Source organism: Rana temporaria, unplaced genomic scaffold (assembly GCF_905171775.1).
Source record: "Rana temporaria unplaced genomic scaffold, aRanTem1.1, whole genome shotgun sequence".
Taxonomy (NCBI): Eukaryota; Metazoa; Chordata; class Amphibia; order Anura; family Ranidae; genus Rana; species Rana temporaria.
The window spans coordinates 2,345-23,018 of record NW_024404833.1 but is presented as its reverse complement, the minus strand read 5'-3'; the positions used below and the strand labels follow the sequence as shown (position 1 = coordinate 23,018).

At 54.2% G+C, this 20,674-nt stretch overlaps 1 protein-coding gene across 1 annotated transcript; it reads left to right on the top strand.

Moving 5' to 3' along the window:
• Nucleotides 1–429: 429 nt before the first annotated feature.
• DDOST (dolichyl-diphosphooligosaccharide--protein glycosyltransferase non-catalytic subunit) lies at nt 430–11,297 on the top strand (the record flags this gene model as incomplete). Its single annotated transcript, XM_040335075.1, is given in 9 exon segments — nt 430–516; nt 4,811–4,914; nt 5,002–5,096; nt 5,183–5,276; nt 8,593–8,741; nt 8,831–8,978; nt 9,986–10,106; nt 10,221–10,327; nt 11,073–11,297. Coding segments are annotated over 9 exon segments (1,055 nt in total), but the record flags the coding sequence as incomplete, so codon positions are not given.
• Between the last annotated feature and the right edge of the window lie 9,377 nt (nt 11,298–20,674).

Sequence of the window (20,674 nt, the reverse complement as noted above, 5' to 3'; positions counted from 1 at the left end):
TCTGTACCTGTCAGTCTGTCTTGCAGTGTGTGTCCATTGGGGGAGACATCTCTCCGTCCCCCCCCCCCCCCCTCTGAGTGAGTCCTGACATACCTGGAGATCCTGCCCATCCCCAGAGCAGAGACCCCCCCCCTTCCTGCTTATTACTGACCACGCTAGACATGGAGGTGGGTCTGTCCTGTGCGTTCCTCTGGCTGGCCAGATACAGGACGCTGTGCTGACACGCGGCACGCCTCTGGTCCTGGAGTCAGATTACAGATAATTGAAGTGTAAGCTCCTCGGTACAGAGCCAGGGGGTGACCATATGAAGATAAACGATCTCTTTGTGTAGGATGGTTCTTTCTCCGGGGCAGTCGGGTTCGGATTGTTATGAATGGATGGCGGTGTTGCTCGGCTCGGCTCAGTCAATGTGATTTTTATTTTCTGCAGATTTCGGTGGAAACATCAATATTGAAACCATCAGTTCTTTCATCGATGGCGGTGGCAGCGTCCTTGTGGCGGCCAGCTCTGACGTAGGTAGGTCCGCGGTGTGCGAATCGATTATATAAAGATTACCGAATTCCTGGCTCAGAATTATCCGCAACGTCCCGGGTTTGTATATAAAAGATATCAGAAGAGCAGATACAGTCCAGATACATTGTACACATCCACTTCCTGTCCACATACATTGGACACATCCACTTCCTGTCCACATACATTGTACACATCCACTTCCTGTCCACATACATTGTACACATCCACTTCCTGTCCACATGCATTGTACACATCCACTTCCTGTCCACATACATTGTACACATCCACTTCCTGTCCAGATACATTGTACACATCCACTTCCTGTCCAGATACATTGTACACATCCACTTCCTGTCCACATACATTGTACACATCCACTTCCTGTCCACATACATTGTACACATCCACTTCCCCGTCCAGATACATTGGACACATCCACTTCCTGTCCACATACATTGTACACATCCACTTCCTGTCCACATACATTGGACACATCCACTTCCTGTCCAGATACATTGGACACATCCACTTCCTGTCCAGATACATTGTACACATCCACTTCCTGTCCACATACATTGTACACATCCACTTCCTGTCCACATACATTGTACACATCCACTTCCTGTCCACATACATTGTACACATCCACTTCCTGTCCACATACATTGTACACATCCACTTCCTGTCCACATACATTGTACACATCCACTTCCTGTCCACATACATTGTACACATCCACTTCCTGTCCACATACATTGTACACATCCACTTCCTGTCCACATACATTGTACACATCCACTTCCTGTCCACATACATTGTACACATCCACTTCCTGTCCACATACATTGTACACATCCACTTCCTGTCCACATACATTGTACACATCCACTTCCTGTCCACATACATTGTACACATCCACTTCCTGTCCACATACATTGTACACATCCACTTCCTGTCATCATACATTGTACACATCCACTTCCTGTCCACATACATTGTACACATCCACTTCCTGTCCACATACATTGGACACATCCACTTCCTGTCCACATACATTGGACACATCCACTTCCTGTCCACATACATTGGACACATCCACTTCCTGTCCACATACATTGGACACATCCACTTCCTGTCCACATACATTGGACACATCCACTTCCTGTCCACATACATTGGACACATCCACTTCCTGTCCACATACATTGTACACATCCACTTCCTGTCCACATACATTGGACACATCCACTTCCTGTCCACATACATTGGACACATCCACTTCCTGTCCACATACATTGGACACATCCACTTCCTGTCCACATACATTGTACACATCCACTTCCTGTCATCATACATTGTACACATCCACTTCCTGTCCACATACATTGGACACATCCACTTCCCCGTCCACATACATTGGACACATCCACTTCCCCGTCCACATACATTGGACACATCCACTTCCCCGTCCACATACATTGGACACATCCACTTCCCCGTCCACATACATTGGACACAGCCACTTCCCCGTCCACATACATTGGACACAGCCACTTCCCCGTCCACATACATTGTACACATCCACTTCCTGTCATCATACATTGGACACATCCACTTCCCCGTCCACATACATTGGACACATCCACTTCCCCGTCCACATACATTGGACACATCCACTTCCCCGTCCACATACATTGGACACATCCACTTCCCCGTCCACATACATTGGACACATCCACTTCCCCGTCCACATACATTGGACACAGCCACTTCCTGTCCACATACATTGGACACATCCACTTCCCCGTCCACATACATTGGACATGGCCACTTGCCGGTGACAGGTCCTCTTTATGGAGTGATCTGGGATCTATAATGAATGGTAAGAGGACCTGTCACCCCCTATTACTGTCACATGGAATGTTAACATTCATTATAGACCCCAGATCTCTCCATAAAGAGGACCTGTCACCCCCTATTACTGTCACATGGAATGTTTACATTATAGACCCCAGATCTCTCCATGAAGAGTACCTGTCACCACCTATTACTGTCACATGGGATGTTTACATTCATTATAGACCCCAGATCTCTCCATAAAGAGGACCTGTCACCTCCTATTACTGTCACATGGGATGTTTACATTATAGACCCCAGATCCCTCCATAAAGAGGACCTGTCACCTCCTATTACTGTCACATGGGATGTTTACATTCATTATAGACCCCAGATCCCTCCATAAAGAGGACCTGTCACCCCCTATTACTGTCACATGGAATGTTTACATTATAGACCCCAGATCTCTCCATGAAGAGTACCTGTCACCACCTATTACTGTCACATGGGATGTTTACATTCATTATAGACCCCAGATCTCTCCATAAAGAGGACCTGTCACATGGAATGTTTACATTATAGACCCCAGATCTCTCCATAAAGAGGACCTGTCACATGGAATGTTTACATTATAGACCCCAGATCCCTCCATAAAGAGGACCTGTCACATGGAATGTTTACATTATAGACCCCAGATCTCTCCATAAAGAGGACCTGTCACATCCTATTACTGTCACATGGGATGTTTACATTATAGACCCCAGATCTCTCCATAAAGAGGACCTGTCACATGGAATGTTTACATTATAGACCCCAGATCTCTCCATAAAGAGGACCTGTCACATGGAATGTTTACATTATAGACCCCAGATCTCTCCATAAAGAGGACCTGTCACCTCCTATTACTGTCACATGGGATGTTTACATTATAGACCCCAGATCTCTCCATAAAGAGGACCTGTCACATGGAATGTTTACATTATAGACCCCAGATCTCTCCATAAAGAGGACCTGTCACCTCCTATTACTGTCACATGGGATGTTTACATTCATTATAGACCCCAGATCTCTCCATAAACACCCCATGTGACAGGTCCTCTTTATGGACAGAGCTGGGGTCTTTTCTCTTTCGTTCATAGACGGACACAGCCTTCATTGACCTTATGGATAGTGAGGATGACTCTGCTGCAGTCAGTTGCTGGCAAGAATTTGTTGGAGCTCTTGTTTCTGCGGTGCGTGAGACTCTAAAAATTGAGGATGTGGCGGAGACACCTCCGTGTCAGTACCAGCACACTACCACGCATCGCTGAAGTGTTTCCTTGTGTTCCTTATTTGGACTATATGTTATACAAGGAATGGGATGCACCGCAAAAAGTTTGTCAAAAAACTTTGCAACCCGTTACCCCCTTGGGGGGGCTTTAAAAAAAAAAAAAGAAAAAGTAGGTCTCTCCTCCACCAGTGGACCCCCCTGTGTCCAGACTGCGCATGGCCACCACGTTGCCTGTGGAAGGGGCTCCTGCATTTCAGGATCCCACTGATAGGAGAGTGGAGGCCGTGGCCCGCTCCCTATTCACGGTGGTGAGGCCGGCTCTGGCCGGGGCCCTGGTCAGGCCCCGACTAAAAGGGCGAAGCTCCTGCTGCAGGAGCTGGAAGAAGGACCTCTAAGGTGATGGCCGTTAAGGGTGAACGGTCCTTTTGGGTCTTCCCTGACTGGCATCATTGAGGATGCCACAGGTGGTAAGCGCATGCTGTTCCCACGGTTTGGGAAGGGCTAGGGACCTCGCCCTGTGCAAGGACCCTCCTTGCCTACCTCCGAGCGTTTTTTCGCTCGCCCTGTGCGGTGGGGGTAGGTCTACATGGTGCTTGAATCCCTGCTGCTGCAGAGTCATCCTCACTATCCATAAGGTCAATTGAAGGCCGTGTCCGTCTATGAACTCAGAGAAATGGATTTTACGGTGAGTACAAAAATCCTTTTTTTTTTTTTTTTGCCCATTAAAATTATTCAAAACACCAAGATTGGTGTTTTTTATATGCTTTTGATTGTGTTGTGTGTTTTTTTTTTTTGTGTGTTAATGGTGCTGTTGACATCCGTGGTAAACCGGAAGTGATGTCAGGTCATCGTTCGGGATTGCTATCGCGGAGAGCCGATCAAAGCCGATCCCAGGTCTTCTTTTTTTTTTGGACACGGCTGGTGGGACAGGAGAGTCAGAGCGAGATGCGGAAAGGTGGTGGGAGAGGGAACGTCTCTTCCCGCCGCTTGTAAAAGCAATCCAGCAGCTATTTAGGAGCTAAGATTGCTTTTACAAGAGACGATAGTTGCTGCAAGGCATCCTCCCGGTATGACCGCTGAGAGTCCAGCAACCTCCCGTTACATCACTGGTCGCGAAGTGGATGTGGAGCCATTGATCTGATTTTACATTGTGATCTTCTTCTCCTGTACATTGTATCGGTTCTCTTCCAGGGGATCCTCTGCGGGAATTGGGCAGTGAATGCGGCATTGAGTTTGATGAGGAGAAGACGGCGGTCATCGATCACCACAACTACGACATATCTGACCCCGGACAGGTAAGTGCTGAGAACGCCGATCCGCCCATTTTTTAGGCGATTCTTCCGGGAGGAAGTGACGATCACCCGTCTCTTATTCTTCCTCAGCACTCTCTGATTGTAGCGGAATCTCAGAATCTCCTGAAAGCCCCGACCATTGTGGGGAAGTCCACCCTGAACCCCATTCTCTTCAGAGGAGTCGGGTGAGTGCGCCGGCCTTGTGATATCCGTCCTGTGGCTCCGCCCCCTCATACCGATCTTCTAATACCGATCTTCTTGTGTTACACAGGATGGTGGCCGATCCAGACAACCCCCTGGTCCTGGACATCCTGACCGGATCCTCCACCTCCTACTCGTTCTTCCCGGATAAACCCATTACTCAGGTAAGTCCAGCCTGTCATTCATTCATAGACTCTCACAGGTAAGTCCTGCCTGTCATTCATTCATAGACTCTCACAGGTATGTCCTGCCTGTCATTCATTCATAGAATCTCACAGGTAAGTCCTGCCTGTCATTCATTCATAGACTCTCACAGGTATGTCCTGCCTGTCATTCATTCATAGAATCTCACAGGTAAGTCCTGCCTGTCATTCATTCATAGACTCTCACAGGTATGTCCTGCCTGTCATTCATTCATAGACTCTCACAGGTATGTCCTGCCTGTCATTCCTTCATAGACTCTCACAGGTATGTCCTGCCTGTCATTCCTTCATAGACTCTCACAGGTATGTCCCGCCTGTCATTCCTTCATAGACTCTCACAGGTATGTCCTGCCTGTCATTCATTCATAGACTCACAGGTATGTCCCGCCTGTCATTCATTCATAGACTCTCACAGGTATGTCCCGCCTGTCATTCATTCATAGACTCTCACAGGTATGTCCTGCCTGTCATTCATTCATAGACTCTCACAGGTATGTCCTGCCTGTCATTCATTCATAGACTCTCACAGGTATGTCCTGCCTGTCATTCATTCATAGACTCTCACAGGTATGTCCCGCCTGTCATTCATTCATAGACTCTCACAGGTATGTCCCGCCTGTCATTCATTCATAGACTCTCACAGGTATGTCCTGCCTGTCATTCATTCATAGACTCTCACAGGTATGTCCTGCCTGTCATTCATTCATAGACTCTCACAGGTATGTCCTGCCTGTCATTCATTCATAGACTCTCGCAGGTATGTCCTGCCTGTCATTCATTCATAGAATCTCGCAGGTATGTCCTGCCTGTCATTCATTCATAGAATCTCGCAGGTATGTCCTGCCTGTCATTCATTCATAGACTCTCACAGGTATGTCCTGCCTGTCATTCATTCATAGACTCTCACAGGTATGTCCCGCCTGTCATTCATTCATAGAATCTCGCAGGTATGTCCCGCCTGTCATTCATTCATAGAATCTCACAGATATGTCCTGCCTGTCATTCATTCATAGAATCTCACAGGTATGTCCTGCCTGTCATTCATTCATAGACTCTCAGGTATGTCCTGCCTGTCATTCATAGACTCGTACAGGTATGTCCTGCCTGTCATTCATTCATAGAATCTCGCAGGTATGTCCTGCCTGTCATTCATTCATAGAATCTCGCAGGTATGTCCTGCCTGTCATTCATTCATAGACTCTCACAGGTATGTCCTGCCTGTCATTCATTCATAGACTCTCACAGGTATGTCCCGCCTGTCATTCATTCATAGACTCTCGCAGGTATGTCCCGCCTGTCATTCATTCATAGAATCTCACAGATATGTCCCGCCTGTCATTCATTCATAGACTCTCACAGGTATGTCCTGCCTGTCATTCATTCATAGACTCTCAGGTATGTCCTGCCTGTCATTCATTCATATACAGGCAGTCCCTGAGTTACAAACATCCGACTTGCGAACGACTCCTACTTACAAACAGGAGGCTGCACGACTTCACTACCATTCTGCGCATGCGCAGCCACTTTTCGGCGACCGTCACTTTCGTCAGAATATCGGAAAACGACGTCTCTGCCATTCTGCGCAATGCTGTTTCCGACTTACGAACATCTTCGACTTCAGAACAAACCTACAGTCCCTAAACGCGTTTGTAACTCGGACTTCCTGTACTCTCATGTTGTGAGCTTCAGAGAAGACTGGAGTCATTGAACAGGAGCCGCAGTACCACCTCTCCTCTCCCGGGGTCCAGGGTGGGGTCTCAATACTTCCAACCTCATTCACTCTGGAGACCGCTTTCCTATTTGGCACCGCCCCCAAATTTGTGGAGTGACGTGAACGGTATACAGTGTTCATTTTGGCAACACATTTCGATTTTAGTTTTAGTCTTCGGACTAAAATGGCATTTTGGTTTTAGTCCCATTTTTAGTCTTCTGAAATGGTTTTAGTCGTATTCAGTTATAGGTCGACCGATATGGGTTTTTCTCTGGCCGATGCCGATATTTAGAAATCGGGGCGGCCGATATTTTAGGGAGATTTTTTTATTTTTTTTAATTTTTTTTTGGCACTGGCAGATGGCACCGATTGGCAGGTGGCACTAATTGGCACTGGATGGCAATAGTTAGCACTGGCAGATGGCACTGGTTGGCATTGGCAGGTGGCAATGATGGCTTTAGTTGGCACTGGTATTGGCACTGGATGGTGGCACTTGTATTGGCACTGGATGGTGGCACTGGATAGAAGGTGGCACTAATTGGCACTGGATGGTGGCACTGGTACTGGCAGGTGGCATTGGCACTGGACGGCAAGTGGCACTGGCAGGTGGCACTGGTGCAAAAAAAATAGTGTCACCACCCTCAGTACAGACCCCCTCTCCCTTCATTATAGACACCCACCCCCCTCCTCAGTACAGACACCAGAGAGCGGTGTGTGTCCCACGAGCGCGGGCCCCTCCTCCTCTGTGGGTGTAAACAGAGAGGAGAGCAGCGGCACCGCTAGTGGCCATGTTAAATATTGGCCAAATTTGGATAAATATCGGCCGATGCCGATTTCTCAAACGGGCAAATATCGGTCGACCTCTATATTTTGGTCAACTAAATCTCCGGGACATTTTGGTCGACTAAAATCGAATGAGTGTGTTTAAATTATAATTCATTTCTCTACAATTTCCAAACTCATTACAGGGGAATCTCGGATTGCAAGTAACGCGGTTAACGAGCGTTTCGCGATACGAGCGCTGTGTATTTATTTCTAAAAATCCTAACTCGGTTTGCGAGTGTCTCACAACACGAGCAGGATTCAGGCCAAAGCCGTGTGCAGTACTGCTTTTGACCCGAGGTGGGGGGCGCCGGAGCCAATCGCCGCCCATCGTCGTCCAGAAAGGCCCGAGAACAGTTTGACTGACCTCGGAAAGGCTCGTGAACGGAGTCTTTCTGAGGTTCGCCGAGGTCAGCCGAACTGTCTATGAATAGAGAAGGAATGTGTGTGGGCGGAGCTTGTGAATAGATGAGGCATGTGTGTGGGCGGAGCTTGTGAATGGATGAGGCATGTGTGTGGGCGGAGCTCATGAATGGATGAGGCATGTGTGTGGGCGGAGTTTATGAATAGATACGGAATGTGTGTGGGCGGAGCTCATGAATGGATGAGGCATATGTGTGTGGGCGGAGCTCATGAATGGATGAGGCATATGTGTGTGGGCGGAGCTCATGAATGGATGAGGCATGTGTGTGGGCGGAGCTCTCTAGTGCTGGTGTTGACGGTTCTCCTCTCTCCTCTGTTCAGTACCCTCACGCGGTTGGGAAGAACACCCTCCTGATCGCCGGGCTCCAGGCCAGGAACAACGCCCGCGTCGTCTTTAGCGGCTCCCTGGACTTCTTCAGCGATGCGTTCTTCAACTCTGCCGTGGAGAAGGCCGCCCCGGTATCTACCAGGTATGTGTGTGTCAGAGGCCGACCAGCAGAAGCCATATTTGTTTCCGTATGTTGTATGGAGGCCAACTTCTCTCCTCATCTCCATCCAGGTATGCCAAGACCGGGAACTACGAGCTGGCCGTGGCCCTCTCTCGCTGGGTGTTCAAGGAGGAGGGAGTGCTGAGAGTCGGGGCCGTGTCCCATCACCGCGTCGGAGAGGTGGAGCCTCCCACTGCGTACACCATCACCGACCTCGTGGTAAGAACTCCGACTGAGCATGTGGATGTTGGTGCAAATAAAGAAACGTTTTGTGGGGAGAACTTTCCTCCACCGCTCCTGCATCTGACCACCTTTCCTCGTCCTCGTCCTCCTCCTTGTCCTCCTCCTTGTCCTTCTCCTTTCCTCCACCGCTCCTGCATCTGACCACCTTTCCTTGTCCTCGTCCTTGTCCTTCTTGTCCTTCTCCTTTCCTCCACCGCTCCTGCATCTGACCACCTTTCCTCGTCCTCGTCCTTCTCCTTGTCCTTCTCCTTGTCCTTCTCCTTTCCTCCACCGCTCCTGCATCTGACCACCTTTCCTCGTCCTCCTCCTTCTCCTTGTCCTTCTCCTTTCCTCCACCGCTCCTGCATCTGACCACCTTTCCTCGTCCTCCTCCTTCTCCTTGTCCTTCTCCTTTCCTCCACCGCTCCTGCATCTGACCACCTTTCCTCGTCCTCCTTTCCTCCACCGCTCCTGCATCTGACCACCTTTCCTCGTCCTCCTCCTTCTCCTTGTCCTTCTCCTTTCCTCCACCGCTCCTGCATCTGACCACCTTTCCTCGTCCTCCTCCTTCTCCTTGTCCTTCTCCTTTCCTCCACCGCTCCTGCATCTGACCACCTTTCCTTGTCCTCCTTTCCTCCACCGCTCCTGCATCTGACCACCTTTCCTCGTCCTCCTCCTTCTCCTTGTCCTTTCCTCCACCGCTCCTGCATCTGACCACCTTTCCTTGTCCTCCTTTCCTCCACCGCTCCTGCATCTGACCACCTTTCCTCGTCCTCCTCCTTCTCCTTGTCCTTCTCCTTTCCTCCACCGCTCCTGCATCTGACCACCTTTCCTTGTCCTCCTTTCCTCCACCGCTCCTGCATCTGACCACCTTTCCTCCTTCTCCTCCGCCTTCTCCTCCTTCTCCTTTCCTCCACCGCTCCTGCATCTGACAACCTTTCTTCCTCCTCCTCCTCCTCCACCGCTCCTGCATCTGACCACCTTTCCTCCTCCTCCCCTTGCAGGAATACAGCATCGTGATTGAAAAACTCTCCGAAGGCAAATGGGTTCCCTTCGATGGAGACGACATCCAGTTGGAGTTTGTCCGCATTGACCCTTTTGTGCGAACCTTCCTCAAGAAGAACGGTGAGGCCCCTCCCATGTACAGACCCCGCCCCACCGAAAAAATCTGCCCATTCAGGGGAGAGGGGGTGGCTGCAGGAATATTCATCATGTGACTTGTCCTTTTGTCTCCTATAGGTGGAAAATACAGCGTCCAGTTCAAACTTCCTGACGTCTACGGCGTGTTCCAATTCAAAGTAGATTATAACCGGCTGGGATATACTCACCTCTACTCCACCACACAGGTAGGACTGAGAACCGCCACTGCTTCTCCACCGGGGGGGGGGGGGGGCATCAGAACTGACGCGTTTCTGCTCATAGCAGCCAGATTTTTGTCCTTCTAGCCCAGGGGAAGGCAACCTTTCACTCCCCCCCCCCCCCCCAGCCCCAAAGCAATGTACCCCCCCCCCCCGCTGTAGTGTCCTCTGCTCTCCCCCCACACACAGTAGTACTCTCTGCCCCCCTCATGGCTGTGTCCTCTACTCTCCCCCCCCCCCACACACACAGTAGTACCCTCTGCCCCCCTCATGGCTGTGTCCTCTGCTCTCCCCACACACACAGTAGTACTCTCTCCCCCCCCCCCCCCCCCCCCACAATAGCTCTGTACTTTGCCCCCCTCATAGCTGTTTTCTCTAGAGAAGCACAGAAATCCAGCGATGAGCCTATAAAAGGTCTGTAATAAAAAACAATTTTATTTAAAATGTTTCATTAGCATTTGGGGGGGGGGCCTTTCCTGGCACTTTGTAATATGTGGACCCCCTGCCTGCTCTCGCATGCTCCTGTTGGCCATAGAAAACGGCCAGTAGGAACAGGTGGGCGGGGCCTTTTTGCATGTCTTAGGATTGGAGAGGTGTGTGCGCAGGCTCAGGTATGGCGGTGCTGTAGCCAATCGCAGCCGGCGGTCTCTCTCTCCGCAGTGCTGTAGCCAATCGCAGCCGGCGGTCTCTCTCTCCGCAGTGTCGCTGAGTTTGTGTTTTCTCCTTCTTGCAGGTGTCGGTGCGCCCCCTGGAGCACACCCAGTATGAGCGCTTCATCCCCTCCGCCTTCCCGTACTACGCCAGCGCCTTCTCCATGATGTTCGGCCTCTTCGTCTTCAGCCTCGTCTTCCTACACATGAAGGAGAAGGAGAAATCCGACTGAGGAGCCATCAGTACCGTACCACAGAGAGCGGGGGGGCGGGCCTGTCCATGGGAGCGGGGGGGCGGGCCTGTCCATGGGAGCGGGGGGGCGGGCCTGTCCATGGGAGCGGGGGGGCGGGCCTGTCCATGGGAGCGGGGGGGCGGGCCTGTCCATGGGAGCGGGGTGCCGGCCTGTCCATGGGGCCAGGGGACTCTCATTGGTTCATATTCCAAACTGAAGACTGTCATAATTTCCGAGAGGGGTGGACAGGAGGTGGGGGGGGGGATATCAATGCAGTAAGCGGTGACCCAGTCTCATCCTGTCCAAGGCGTCCATTTGGTTTTGTATTTTTGGATGTATTTTTGTTTTTGTTTTTTTTTTTCCCATTTTTGGTTATTTGGGACTTTTACTTGATTTGGTCATTTTTTCAGAAGAAAATAAAGTGTTCCCCCCCCCCACATAGTCTTTGTTCATTATTGAGTAATTTACGAGTGACCGGTCACACACACACCGCACCCTCTGCTTTTATTATTGAGGAACTCGAGGTACAAAATGCTACAGTTGTCACCGCAACAGGAATAGAGGAGAAATCTTCCCATAGGGAAATCTCTTTTGTCTCAGATGTGTTTGGAGGGGGACCCTCTGGGGGTGGAGAGTGTTTGAAGGGGGCCCTCTGGGGGTGGAGAGTGTTTGAAGGGGGCCCTCTGGGGGCGGAGAGTGTTTGAAGGGGGCCCTCTGGGGGCGGAGAGTGGTTGGAGGGGACTCTCTGGGGGCGGAGAGTGGTTGGAGGGGCCTCTCTGGGGGCGGGGGTACTGTTTGGAGGGGACTCTCTGGGGGCGTGGGTACTGTTTGGAGGGGACTCTCTGGGGGCGGGGGTACTGTTTGGAGGGGACTCTCTGGGGGCGTGGGTACTGTTTGGAGGGGACTCTCTGGGGGCGTGGGTACTGTTTGGAGGGGACTCTCTGGGGGCGTGGGTACTGTTTGGAGGGGACTCTCTGGGGGCGGGGGTACTGTTTGGAGGGGACCTTCTGGGCGTGGGTACTGTTTGGAGGGGACCTTCTGGGCGTGGGTACTGTTTGGAGGGGACCTTCTGGGCGTGGGTACTGTTTGGAGGGGACCTTCTGGGCGTGGGTACTGTTTGGAGGGGACCTTCTGGGCGTGGGTACTGTTTGGAGGGGACCTTCTGGGCGTGGGTACTGTTTGGAGGGGACCTTCTGGGCGTGGGTACTGTTTGGAGGGGACCTTCTGGGCGTGGGTACTGTTTGGAGGGGACCTTCTGGGCGTGGGGAGTGTTTGGAGGGGACCTTCTGGGGGCGGGGAGTGTTTGGAGGGGACCTTCTGGGGGCGGGGAGTGTTTGGAGGGGACCTTCTGGGGGTGGTTGAAGGGGACCTTCTGGGGGTGGTTGAAGGGGACCCTCTGGGGGTGGTTGAAGGGGACCCTCTGGGGGTGGGGAGTGTTTGGAGGGGACCTTCTGGGGGTGGTTGAAGGGGACCCTCTGGGGGCGGGGAGTGTTTGGAGGGGACCTTCTGGGGGCGGGGAGTGTTTGGAGGGGACCTTCTGGGGGTGGTTGGAGGGGACCCTCTGGGGGTGGAGAGTGTTTGGAGGGGACCTTCTGGGCGTGGGGAGTGTTTGGAGGGGACCTTCTGGGGGCGGGGAGTGTTTGGAGGGGACCTTCTGGGGGTGGTTGAAGGGGACCTTCTGGGGGTGGTTGAAGGGGACCTTCTGGGGGTGGTTGAAGGGGACCTTCTGGGGGCGGGGAGTGTTTGGAGGGGACCTTCTGGGGGCGGGGAGTGTTTGGAGGGGACCTTCTGGGGGCGGGGAGTGTTTGGAGGGGACCTTCTGGGGGCGGGGAGTGTTTGGAGGGGACCCTCTGGGGGTGGAGAGTGTTTGGAGGGGACCTTCTGGGCGTGGGGAGTGTTTGGAGGGGACCTTCTGGGGGCGGGGAGTGTTTGGAGGGGACCTTCTGGGGGTGGTTGAAGGGGACCTTCTGGGGGTGGTTGAAGGGGACCTTCTGGGGGTGGTTGAAGGGGACCCTCTGGGGGTGGGGAGTGTTTGGAGGGGACCTTCTGGGGGTGGTTGAAGGGGACCCTCTGGGGGCGGGGAGTGTTTGGAGGGGACCTTCTGGGGGCGGGGAGTGTTTGGAGGGGACCTTCTGGGGGTGGTTGGAGGGGACCCTCTGGGAGCGGGGAGTGTTTGGAGGGGACCTTCTGGGGGTGGTTGGAGGGGACCCTCTGGGAGCGGGGAGTGTTTGGAGGGGACCTTCTGGGGGTGGTTGGAGGGGACCCTCTGGGAGCGGGGAGTGTTTGGAGGGGACCTTCTGGGGGTGGTTGAAGGGGACCTTCTGGGGGTGGTTGAAGGGGACCCTCTGGGGGCGGGGAGTGTTTGGAGGGGACCTTCTGGGGGTGGTTGAAGGGGACCCTCTGGGGGCGGGGAGTGTTTGGAGGGGACCTTCTGGGGGCGGGGAGTGTTTGGAGGGGACCTTCTGGGGGTGGTTGGAGGGGACCCTCTGGGAGCGGGGAGTGTTTGGAGGGGACCTTCTGGGGGTGGTTGGAGGGGACCCTCTGGGAGCGGGGAGTGTTTGGAGGGGACCTTCTGGGGGTGGTTGGAGGGGACCCTCTGGGAGCGGGGAGTGTTTGGAGGGGACCTTCTGGGGGTGGTTGGAGGGGACCCTCTGGGAGCGGGGAGTGTTTGGAGGGGACCTTCTGGGGGTGGTTGGAGGGGACCCTCTGGGGGCGGGGAGTGTTTGGAGGGGACCTTCTGGGTGCCTCTCACTTCCTGTTGCATTTTTGCAACAAGAAGTGAAGGAAAATCTCCCCAACAAGAGATGGCTTATGTAAAAAATTGGTTACATTATACACTTTAAGGGAAAGGAAAGGTGTAGGGGGGAGGAGATATCTGAAAGTGGTGGAGGAGGAGATATCTCCTCCCCACACCTTTCCTTTCCAGATACCTCCTCCCCCGATATCTGGAAGAGGAAGATGTGGGGAGTGTTCAGAAGGGTGGGGGGATGGGAGGTTTTTGGTGTGTACACATTGGCCCCCTTTAGTTGGTATTTAGAGGTCAGTGAAGTGGACCTGTCCCCTCCAATCCTGTATCTGTCTCACCTGATGACGCCCCTCACTCATGTCACATGATCACATAATTCGGGTCACATGACCAGGAGGCTCTCGAGCAGCGTGTTCAGTAAGCGGAGGAGCTAAATAGGGGGTGGTGTTCCATCAGATATGGCGACCCGCCAGAATTGGTAACGGGAGTGACGTTTCGCCGCCGCCATCTTTCTACACCCCGCACTCCTCCACTGTAACGATACAAAGAGAAGGGGGTAGGCGGACATCTTGTTGCACCCACCGGAGTTTTGCATCCCGCTGTTATTTTTAACAGTTAACAGAGCCTATGCGCTAGATTCACAGAACACTTACGCCGGCGTATCTACAGATACGCAGCGTAAGTGAACAGATGCGCCGTCGTATCTATGCGCCCTATTTCCTATACTAGATACGCCTAAATCCTGGCCTCATCCGACCGACGTAAGTCTCCTACGCCGTCGTATCTTGGGTGCATATTTACGCGGGGCGCTTCCGTAGATTTACGCGTCGAATATGCAAATGACCGAGATACGCCGATTCACGAACGTACTTGCGCCCGTCGCAGTAATCTACGCCGTTTACGTCCGTCGTAAAGTTATCCCTGCTATATGAGGCACAGCTAATGTTAAGGTATGGACGTCGGAACAGCGTCGAATTTTACGTCGTACATGGCTGTGCGTAGGTTACGTTCACGTCATAGGCATTGAGGCGTCGTATGTTTGGGCGTATATTCGATGTGATTCTGAGCATGCGCCGTTTGACCGGCCACTCATTTACATGGGATCACGGCTAATTTAAATGAAGCACGCTCACTACCTGCGTACTTTGAATTAGGCGGGCTTACGCCGGCCTATTTACACTACGCCGGCGCAACGTACGGCGCGACTCCTTTGTGAATACTGGCCCAGATTCAAGAAGCAATTGCGCCTGTGTAACCATAGGTTACACAGCGCAATTGCTTACTTGCCCCGGCGTTACGAATGCTCCTGATTCAGGAACATCGTAACGCCGACTGCAGCCTAAAATCTGCGCGCCATAAGGCTCTTATGCCCGCATATCTTAGGCTGCATTCTTGCGATGACCGCTAGGGGGCGCTCCCATTGTGGTCAGCGTATAGTATGCAAATTGCATACTAACACCGATTCACAATGTTGCGCGAGCCCTGCGTACGCAATTTACGTCGTTTCCGTACGGCGTGTTTAGCGTAAGGCTGCCCCTTCTAATAGCAGGGGCAGCCAATGCTAAAGTATACCCGTCGTTCCCGCGTCGCGACGTTCGAATTTTACGTAATTTGCGTAAGTGATTCGTGAATGGCGCTGGATGCCATTCACGTTCACTTTGAAGCAAATGACGTCCTTGCGACGTCATTTGCCGCAATGCACGTCGGGAAAGTTTCCCGACGGAGCATGCGCTCTACGCTCGGCGTGGGAGCGCGCCTAATTTAAATGATTCCCGCCCCCTACGGGATCATTTACATTAGGCGCCCTTACGCAGGGCAAGTTTACACAGCGCACACGCAATTTACGGAGCTACTGCTCCGTGAATCGCGGGTAGCGCAGTAAATTTGCGGGGGCGCAGGGCAAAAACGCTGCCCTGCGCCTCCGCAAATAAGGGGCAAATCTACCTGAATCCGGGCCACTGTTCTGGGCTCCCTGTTTTACGTCGGCGTAGCGCATATGAGCTGCGCTACGCTGGCCAAAAGATGCGGTGGCAAACCCGCTGATGTCGCAGGTTTTCTGTTGTGACAGATCAACGCTGTTTTTATAATTCATCATGTAAACAGTCAGAGGGATTTCTAAATACTATATTTTACTTTATAAGCTCCGTTTCCTGTTAAAAAAATAACTGCAATACTCCGGTGGGTGTACGAAGATGTCAGCTTGTTACTATGAAAGAGTGTGGGGTGTAGCAAAATGGCGGGGACGACACGTCACTTCCGCTACCGATTCTGACGGGTCGCCATATCTGACGAAACACCGGAGCTCAGTCCCTTCCCAGGGGCGGAGCACTGGGCGATGCGAGGCCGCGGAGGATCCTGGGAGTTCCCGACGTGACGCGCAGGGTGTGAAGCAAGCGGTGGGCGGCGCCCCAGCGGGACACGTGACCCGGGGAAGCGGCGCCTGCGCAGTAGGTGGCCGGTGTGTGTGTGTGGAGAGGAGAGACGGGCCGGAGCCGCCATGTTGATCACCGTGTACTGTGTCCGCCGGGACCTGAGCGAAGTGACCTTCTCCCTGGAGGTGGATCCGGACTTCGAGCTGGAGAACTTCCGGGCTCTGTGCGAGCTGGAGAGCGGGATCCCCTCCGACCAGGCCCTGGTGAGGAGACCGAGGGGGGAGGGGGAGAGTCTGAGGATATCCCTGAGGGGGGGGAGAGGAGTCTGAGGATATCCCTGAGGGAGGGGGGAGAGGAGTCTGAGGATATCCCTGAGGGGGGAGAGTCTGAGGATATCCCTGAGGGGGGGGAGAGGAGTCTGAGGATATCCCTGAGGGGGGGGAGAGGAGTCTGAGGATATCCCTGAGGGGGGAGAGGAGTCTGAGGATATCCCTGAGGGGGGAGAGGAGTCTGAGGATATCCCTGAGGGGGGAGAGGAGTCTGAGGATATCCCTGAGGGGGGAGAGGAGTCTGAGGATATCCCTGAGGGGGGGGAGAGGAGTCTGAGGATATCCCTGAGGGGGGGGAGAGGAGTCTGAGGATATCCCTGAGGGGGGGGGAGTCTGAGGATATCCCTGAGGGGGGGGAGAGGAGTCTGAGGATATCCCTGAGAGGGGAGAGAGGAGTCTGAGGATATCCCTGAGAGGGGGGGGGGGGCTGAGGATATCCCTGAGGGGGGGGGAGAGGAGTCTGAGGATATCCCTGAGGGGGGGGAGAGGAGTCTGAGGATATCCCTGAGGGGGGAGAGGAGTCTGAGGATATCCCTGAGGGGGGGAGAGGAGTCTGAGGATATCCCTGAGGGGGGGGGAGGAGTCTGAGGATATCCCTGAGAGGGGGGAGGGGAGTCTGAGGATATCCCTGAGGGGGGAGAGTCTGAGGATATCCCTGAGGGGGGGGAGAGGAGTCTGAGGATATCCCTGAGGGGGGGGAGAGGAGTCTGAGGATATCCCTGAGGGGGGGGAGAGGAGTCTGAGGATATCCCTGAGGGGGGGAGAGGAGTCTGAGGATATCCCTGAGGGGGGAGAGGAGTCTGAGGATATCCCTGAGGGGGGGGGAGGAGTCTGAGGATATCCCTGAGGGGGGGAGAGGAGTCTGAGGATATCCCTGAGGGAGGGGAGAGGAGTCTGAGGATATCCCTGAGGGGGGAGAGGAGTCTGAGGATATCCCTGAGGGGGGGAGGGGAGTCTGAGGAGAGAGGAGTCTGAGGATATCCCTGAGGGGGGGAGAGGAGTCTGAGGATATCCCTGAGGGGGGAGAGGAGTCTGAGGATATCCCTGAGGGAGGGGAGAGGAGTCTGAGGATATCCCTGAGGGGGGAGAGGAGTCTGAGGATATCCCTGAGGGGGGAGAGGAGTCTGAGGATATCCCTGAGAGGGGGGAGAGGAGTCTGAGGATATCCCTGAGGGGGGAGAGGAGTCTGAGGATATCCCTGAGGGGGGAGAGGAGTCTGAGGATATCCCTGGGGGGGGGGAGAGGAGTCTGAGGATATCCCTGGGGGGGGGGAGAGGAGTCTGAGGATATCCCTGGGGGGGGGAGAGGAGTCTGAGGATATCCTGAGGGGGGGGAGAGGAGTCTGAGGATATCCCTGAGGGGGGAGAGGAGTCTGAGGATATCCCTGAGGGGGGGAGAGGAGTCTGAGGATATCCCTGAGGGGGGGAGAGGAGTCTGAGGATATCCCTGAGGGGGGGAGAGGAGTCTGAGGATATCCCTGAGGGGGGAGAGGAGTCTGAGGATATCCCTGAGGGGGGGAGGGGAGTCTGAGGAGAGAGGAGTCTGAGGATATCCCTGAGGGGGGGAGGGGAGTCTGAGGATATCCCTGAGGGGGGGGAGAGGAGTCTGAGGATATCCCTGAGGGGGGGGGGGGGGTCTGAGGATATCCCTGAGGGGGGGGGGGAGTCTGAGGATATCCCTGAGGGGGGGGAGAGGAGTCTGAGGATATCCCTGAGGGGGGAGAGGAGTCTGAGGATATCCCTGAGGGGGGAGAGGAGTCTGAGGATATCCCTGAGGGGGGGAGAGGAGTCTGAGGATATCCCTGAGAGGGGAGTCTGAGGATATCCCTGAGGGGGGAGGGGAGTCTGAGGATATCCCTGAGAGGGGAGGGGAGTCTGAGGATATCCCTGAGAGGGGAGGGGAGTCTGAGGATATCCCTGAGAGGGGAGGAGAGGAGTCTGAGGATATCCCTGAGAGGGGGGGAGGGGAGTCTGAGGATATCCCTGAGGGGGGGGAGGGGAGTCTGAGGATATCCCTGAGGGGGGAGAGGAGTCTGAGGATATCCCTGAGAGGGGAGTCTGAGGATATCCCTGAGAGGGGGGAGGGGAGTCTGAGGATATCCCTGAGAGGGGGGAGGGGAGTCTGAGGATATTCCTGAGAGGGGGGAGGGGAGTCTGAGGATATCCCTGAGAGGGGGGAGGGGAGTCTGAGGATATCCCTGAGAGGGGAGGGGAGTCTGAGGATATTCCTGAGAGGGGGGAGGGGAGTCTGAGGATATTCCTGAGAGGGGGAGAGGAGTTGAGGATATCCCTGAGGGGGGAGTCTGAGGATATCCCTGAGAGGAGTGTGAGGATATCCCTGAGAGGAGTGTGAGGATATCCCTGAGGGGGGGAGAGGAGTCTGAGGATATCCCTGAGGGGGGGGAGAGGAGTCTGAGGATATCCCTGAGGGGGGGGAGAGGAGTCTGAGGATATCCCTGAGAGGAGTCTGAGGATATCCCTGAGAGGGGAGAGGAGTCTGAGGATATCCCTGAGGGGGGGGAGAGGAGTCTGAGGATATCCCTGAGAGGAGTGTGAGGATATCCCTGAGGGGGGGGAGAGGAGTCTGAGGATATCCCTGAGGGGGGGGAGAGGAGTCTGAGGATATCCCTGAGAGGAGTGTGAGGATATCCCTGAGAGGGGAGAGAGGAGTCTGAGGATATCCCTGAGAGGGGGGGGGGGGGTCTGAGGATATCCCTGAGGGGGGGGAGAGGAGTCTGAGGATATCCCTGAGAGGGGGGAGAGGAGTCTGAGGATATCCCTGAGAGGGGGGAGAGGAGTCTGAGGATATCCCTGAGAGGGGGGAGAGGAGTCTGAGGATATCCCTGAGAGGGGGGAGAGGAGTCTGAGGATATCCGGGAGGGGGGGAGAGGAGTCTGAGGATATCCCTGAGAGGAGTCTGAGGATATCCCTGAGGGGGGGGAGAGGAGTCTGAGGATATCCCTGAGGGGGGGGGGAGAGGAGTCTGAGGATATCCCTGAGGGGGGGAGAGGAGTCTGAGGATATCCCTGAGAGGGGGAGAGGAGTCTGAGGATATCCCTGAGGGGGGGGAGAGGAGTCTGAGGATATCCCTGAGAGGAGTCTGAGGATATCCCTGAGGGGGGGAGAGGAGTCTGAGGATATCCCTGAGAGGGGGGAGAGGAGTCTGAGGATATCCCTGAGGGGGGGAGAGGAGTCTGAGGATATCCCTGAGGGGGGAGAGGAGTCTGAGGATATCCCTGAGAGGGGGGGGGAGGAGTCTGAGGATATCCCTGAGAGGGGGGGGAGGAGTCTGAGGATATCCCTGAGGGGGGGGAGAGGAGTCTGAGGATATCCCTGAGGGGGGGAGAGGAGTCTGAGGATATCCCTGAGGGGGGGGGAGAGGAGTCTGAGGATATCCCTGAGGGGGGGGAGAGGAGTCTGAGGATATCCCTGAGGGGGGGGGAGTCTGAGGATATCCCTGAGGGGGGGGAGAGGAGTCTGAGGATATCCCTGAGAGGGGGGGGGAGTCTGAGGATATCCCTGAGAGGGGGGAGAGGAGTCTGAGGATATCCCTGAGAGGGGGGGAGAGGAGTCTGAGGATATCCCTGAGGGGGGAGAGGAGTCTGAGGATATCCCTGAGAGGGGAGTCTGAGGATATCCCTGAGGGGGAGAGGAGTCTGAGGATATCCCTGAGGGGGGAGAGGAGTCTGAGGATATCCCTGAGGGGGGAGAGGAGTCTGAGGATATCCCTGAGAGGAGTCTGAGGATATCCCTGAGAGGAGTCTGAGGATATCCCTGAGAGGAGTCTGAGGATATCCCTGAGAGGAGTCTGAGGATATCCCTGAGAGGAGTCTGAGGATATCCCTGAGGGGGGGAGAGGAGTCTGAGGATATCCCTGAGGGGGGGAGAGGAGTCTGAGGATATCCCTGAGGGGGGAGAGGAGTCTGAGGATATCCCTGAGGGGGGAGAGGAGTCTGAGGATATCCCTGAGAGGGGGGAGGAGTCTGAGGATATCCCTGAGGGGGGA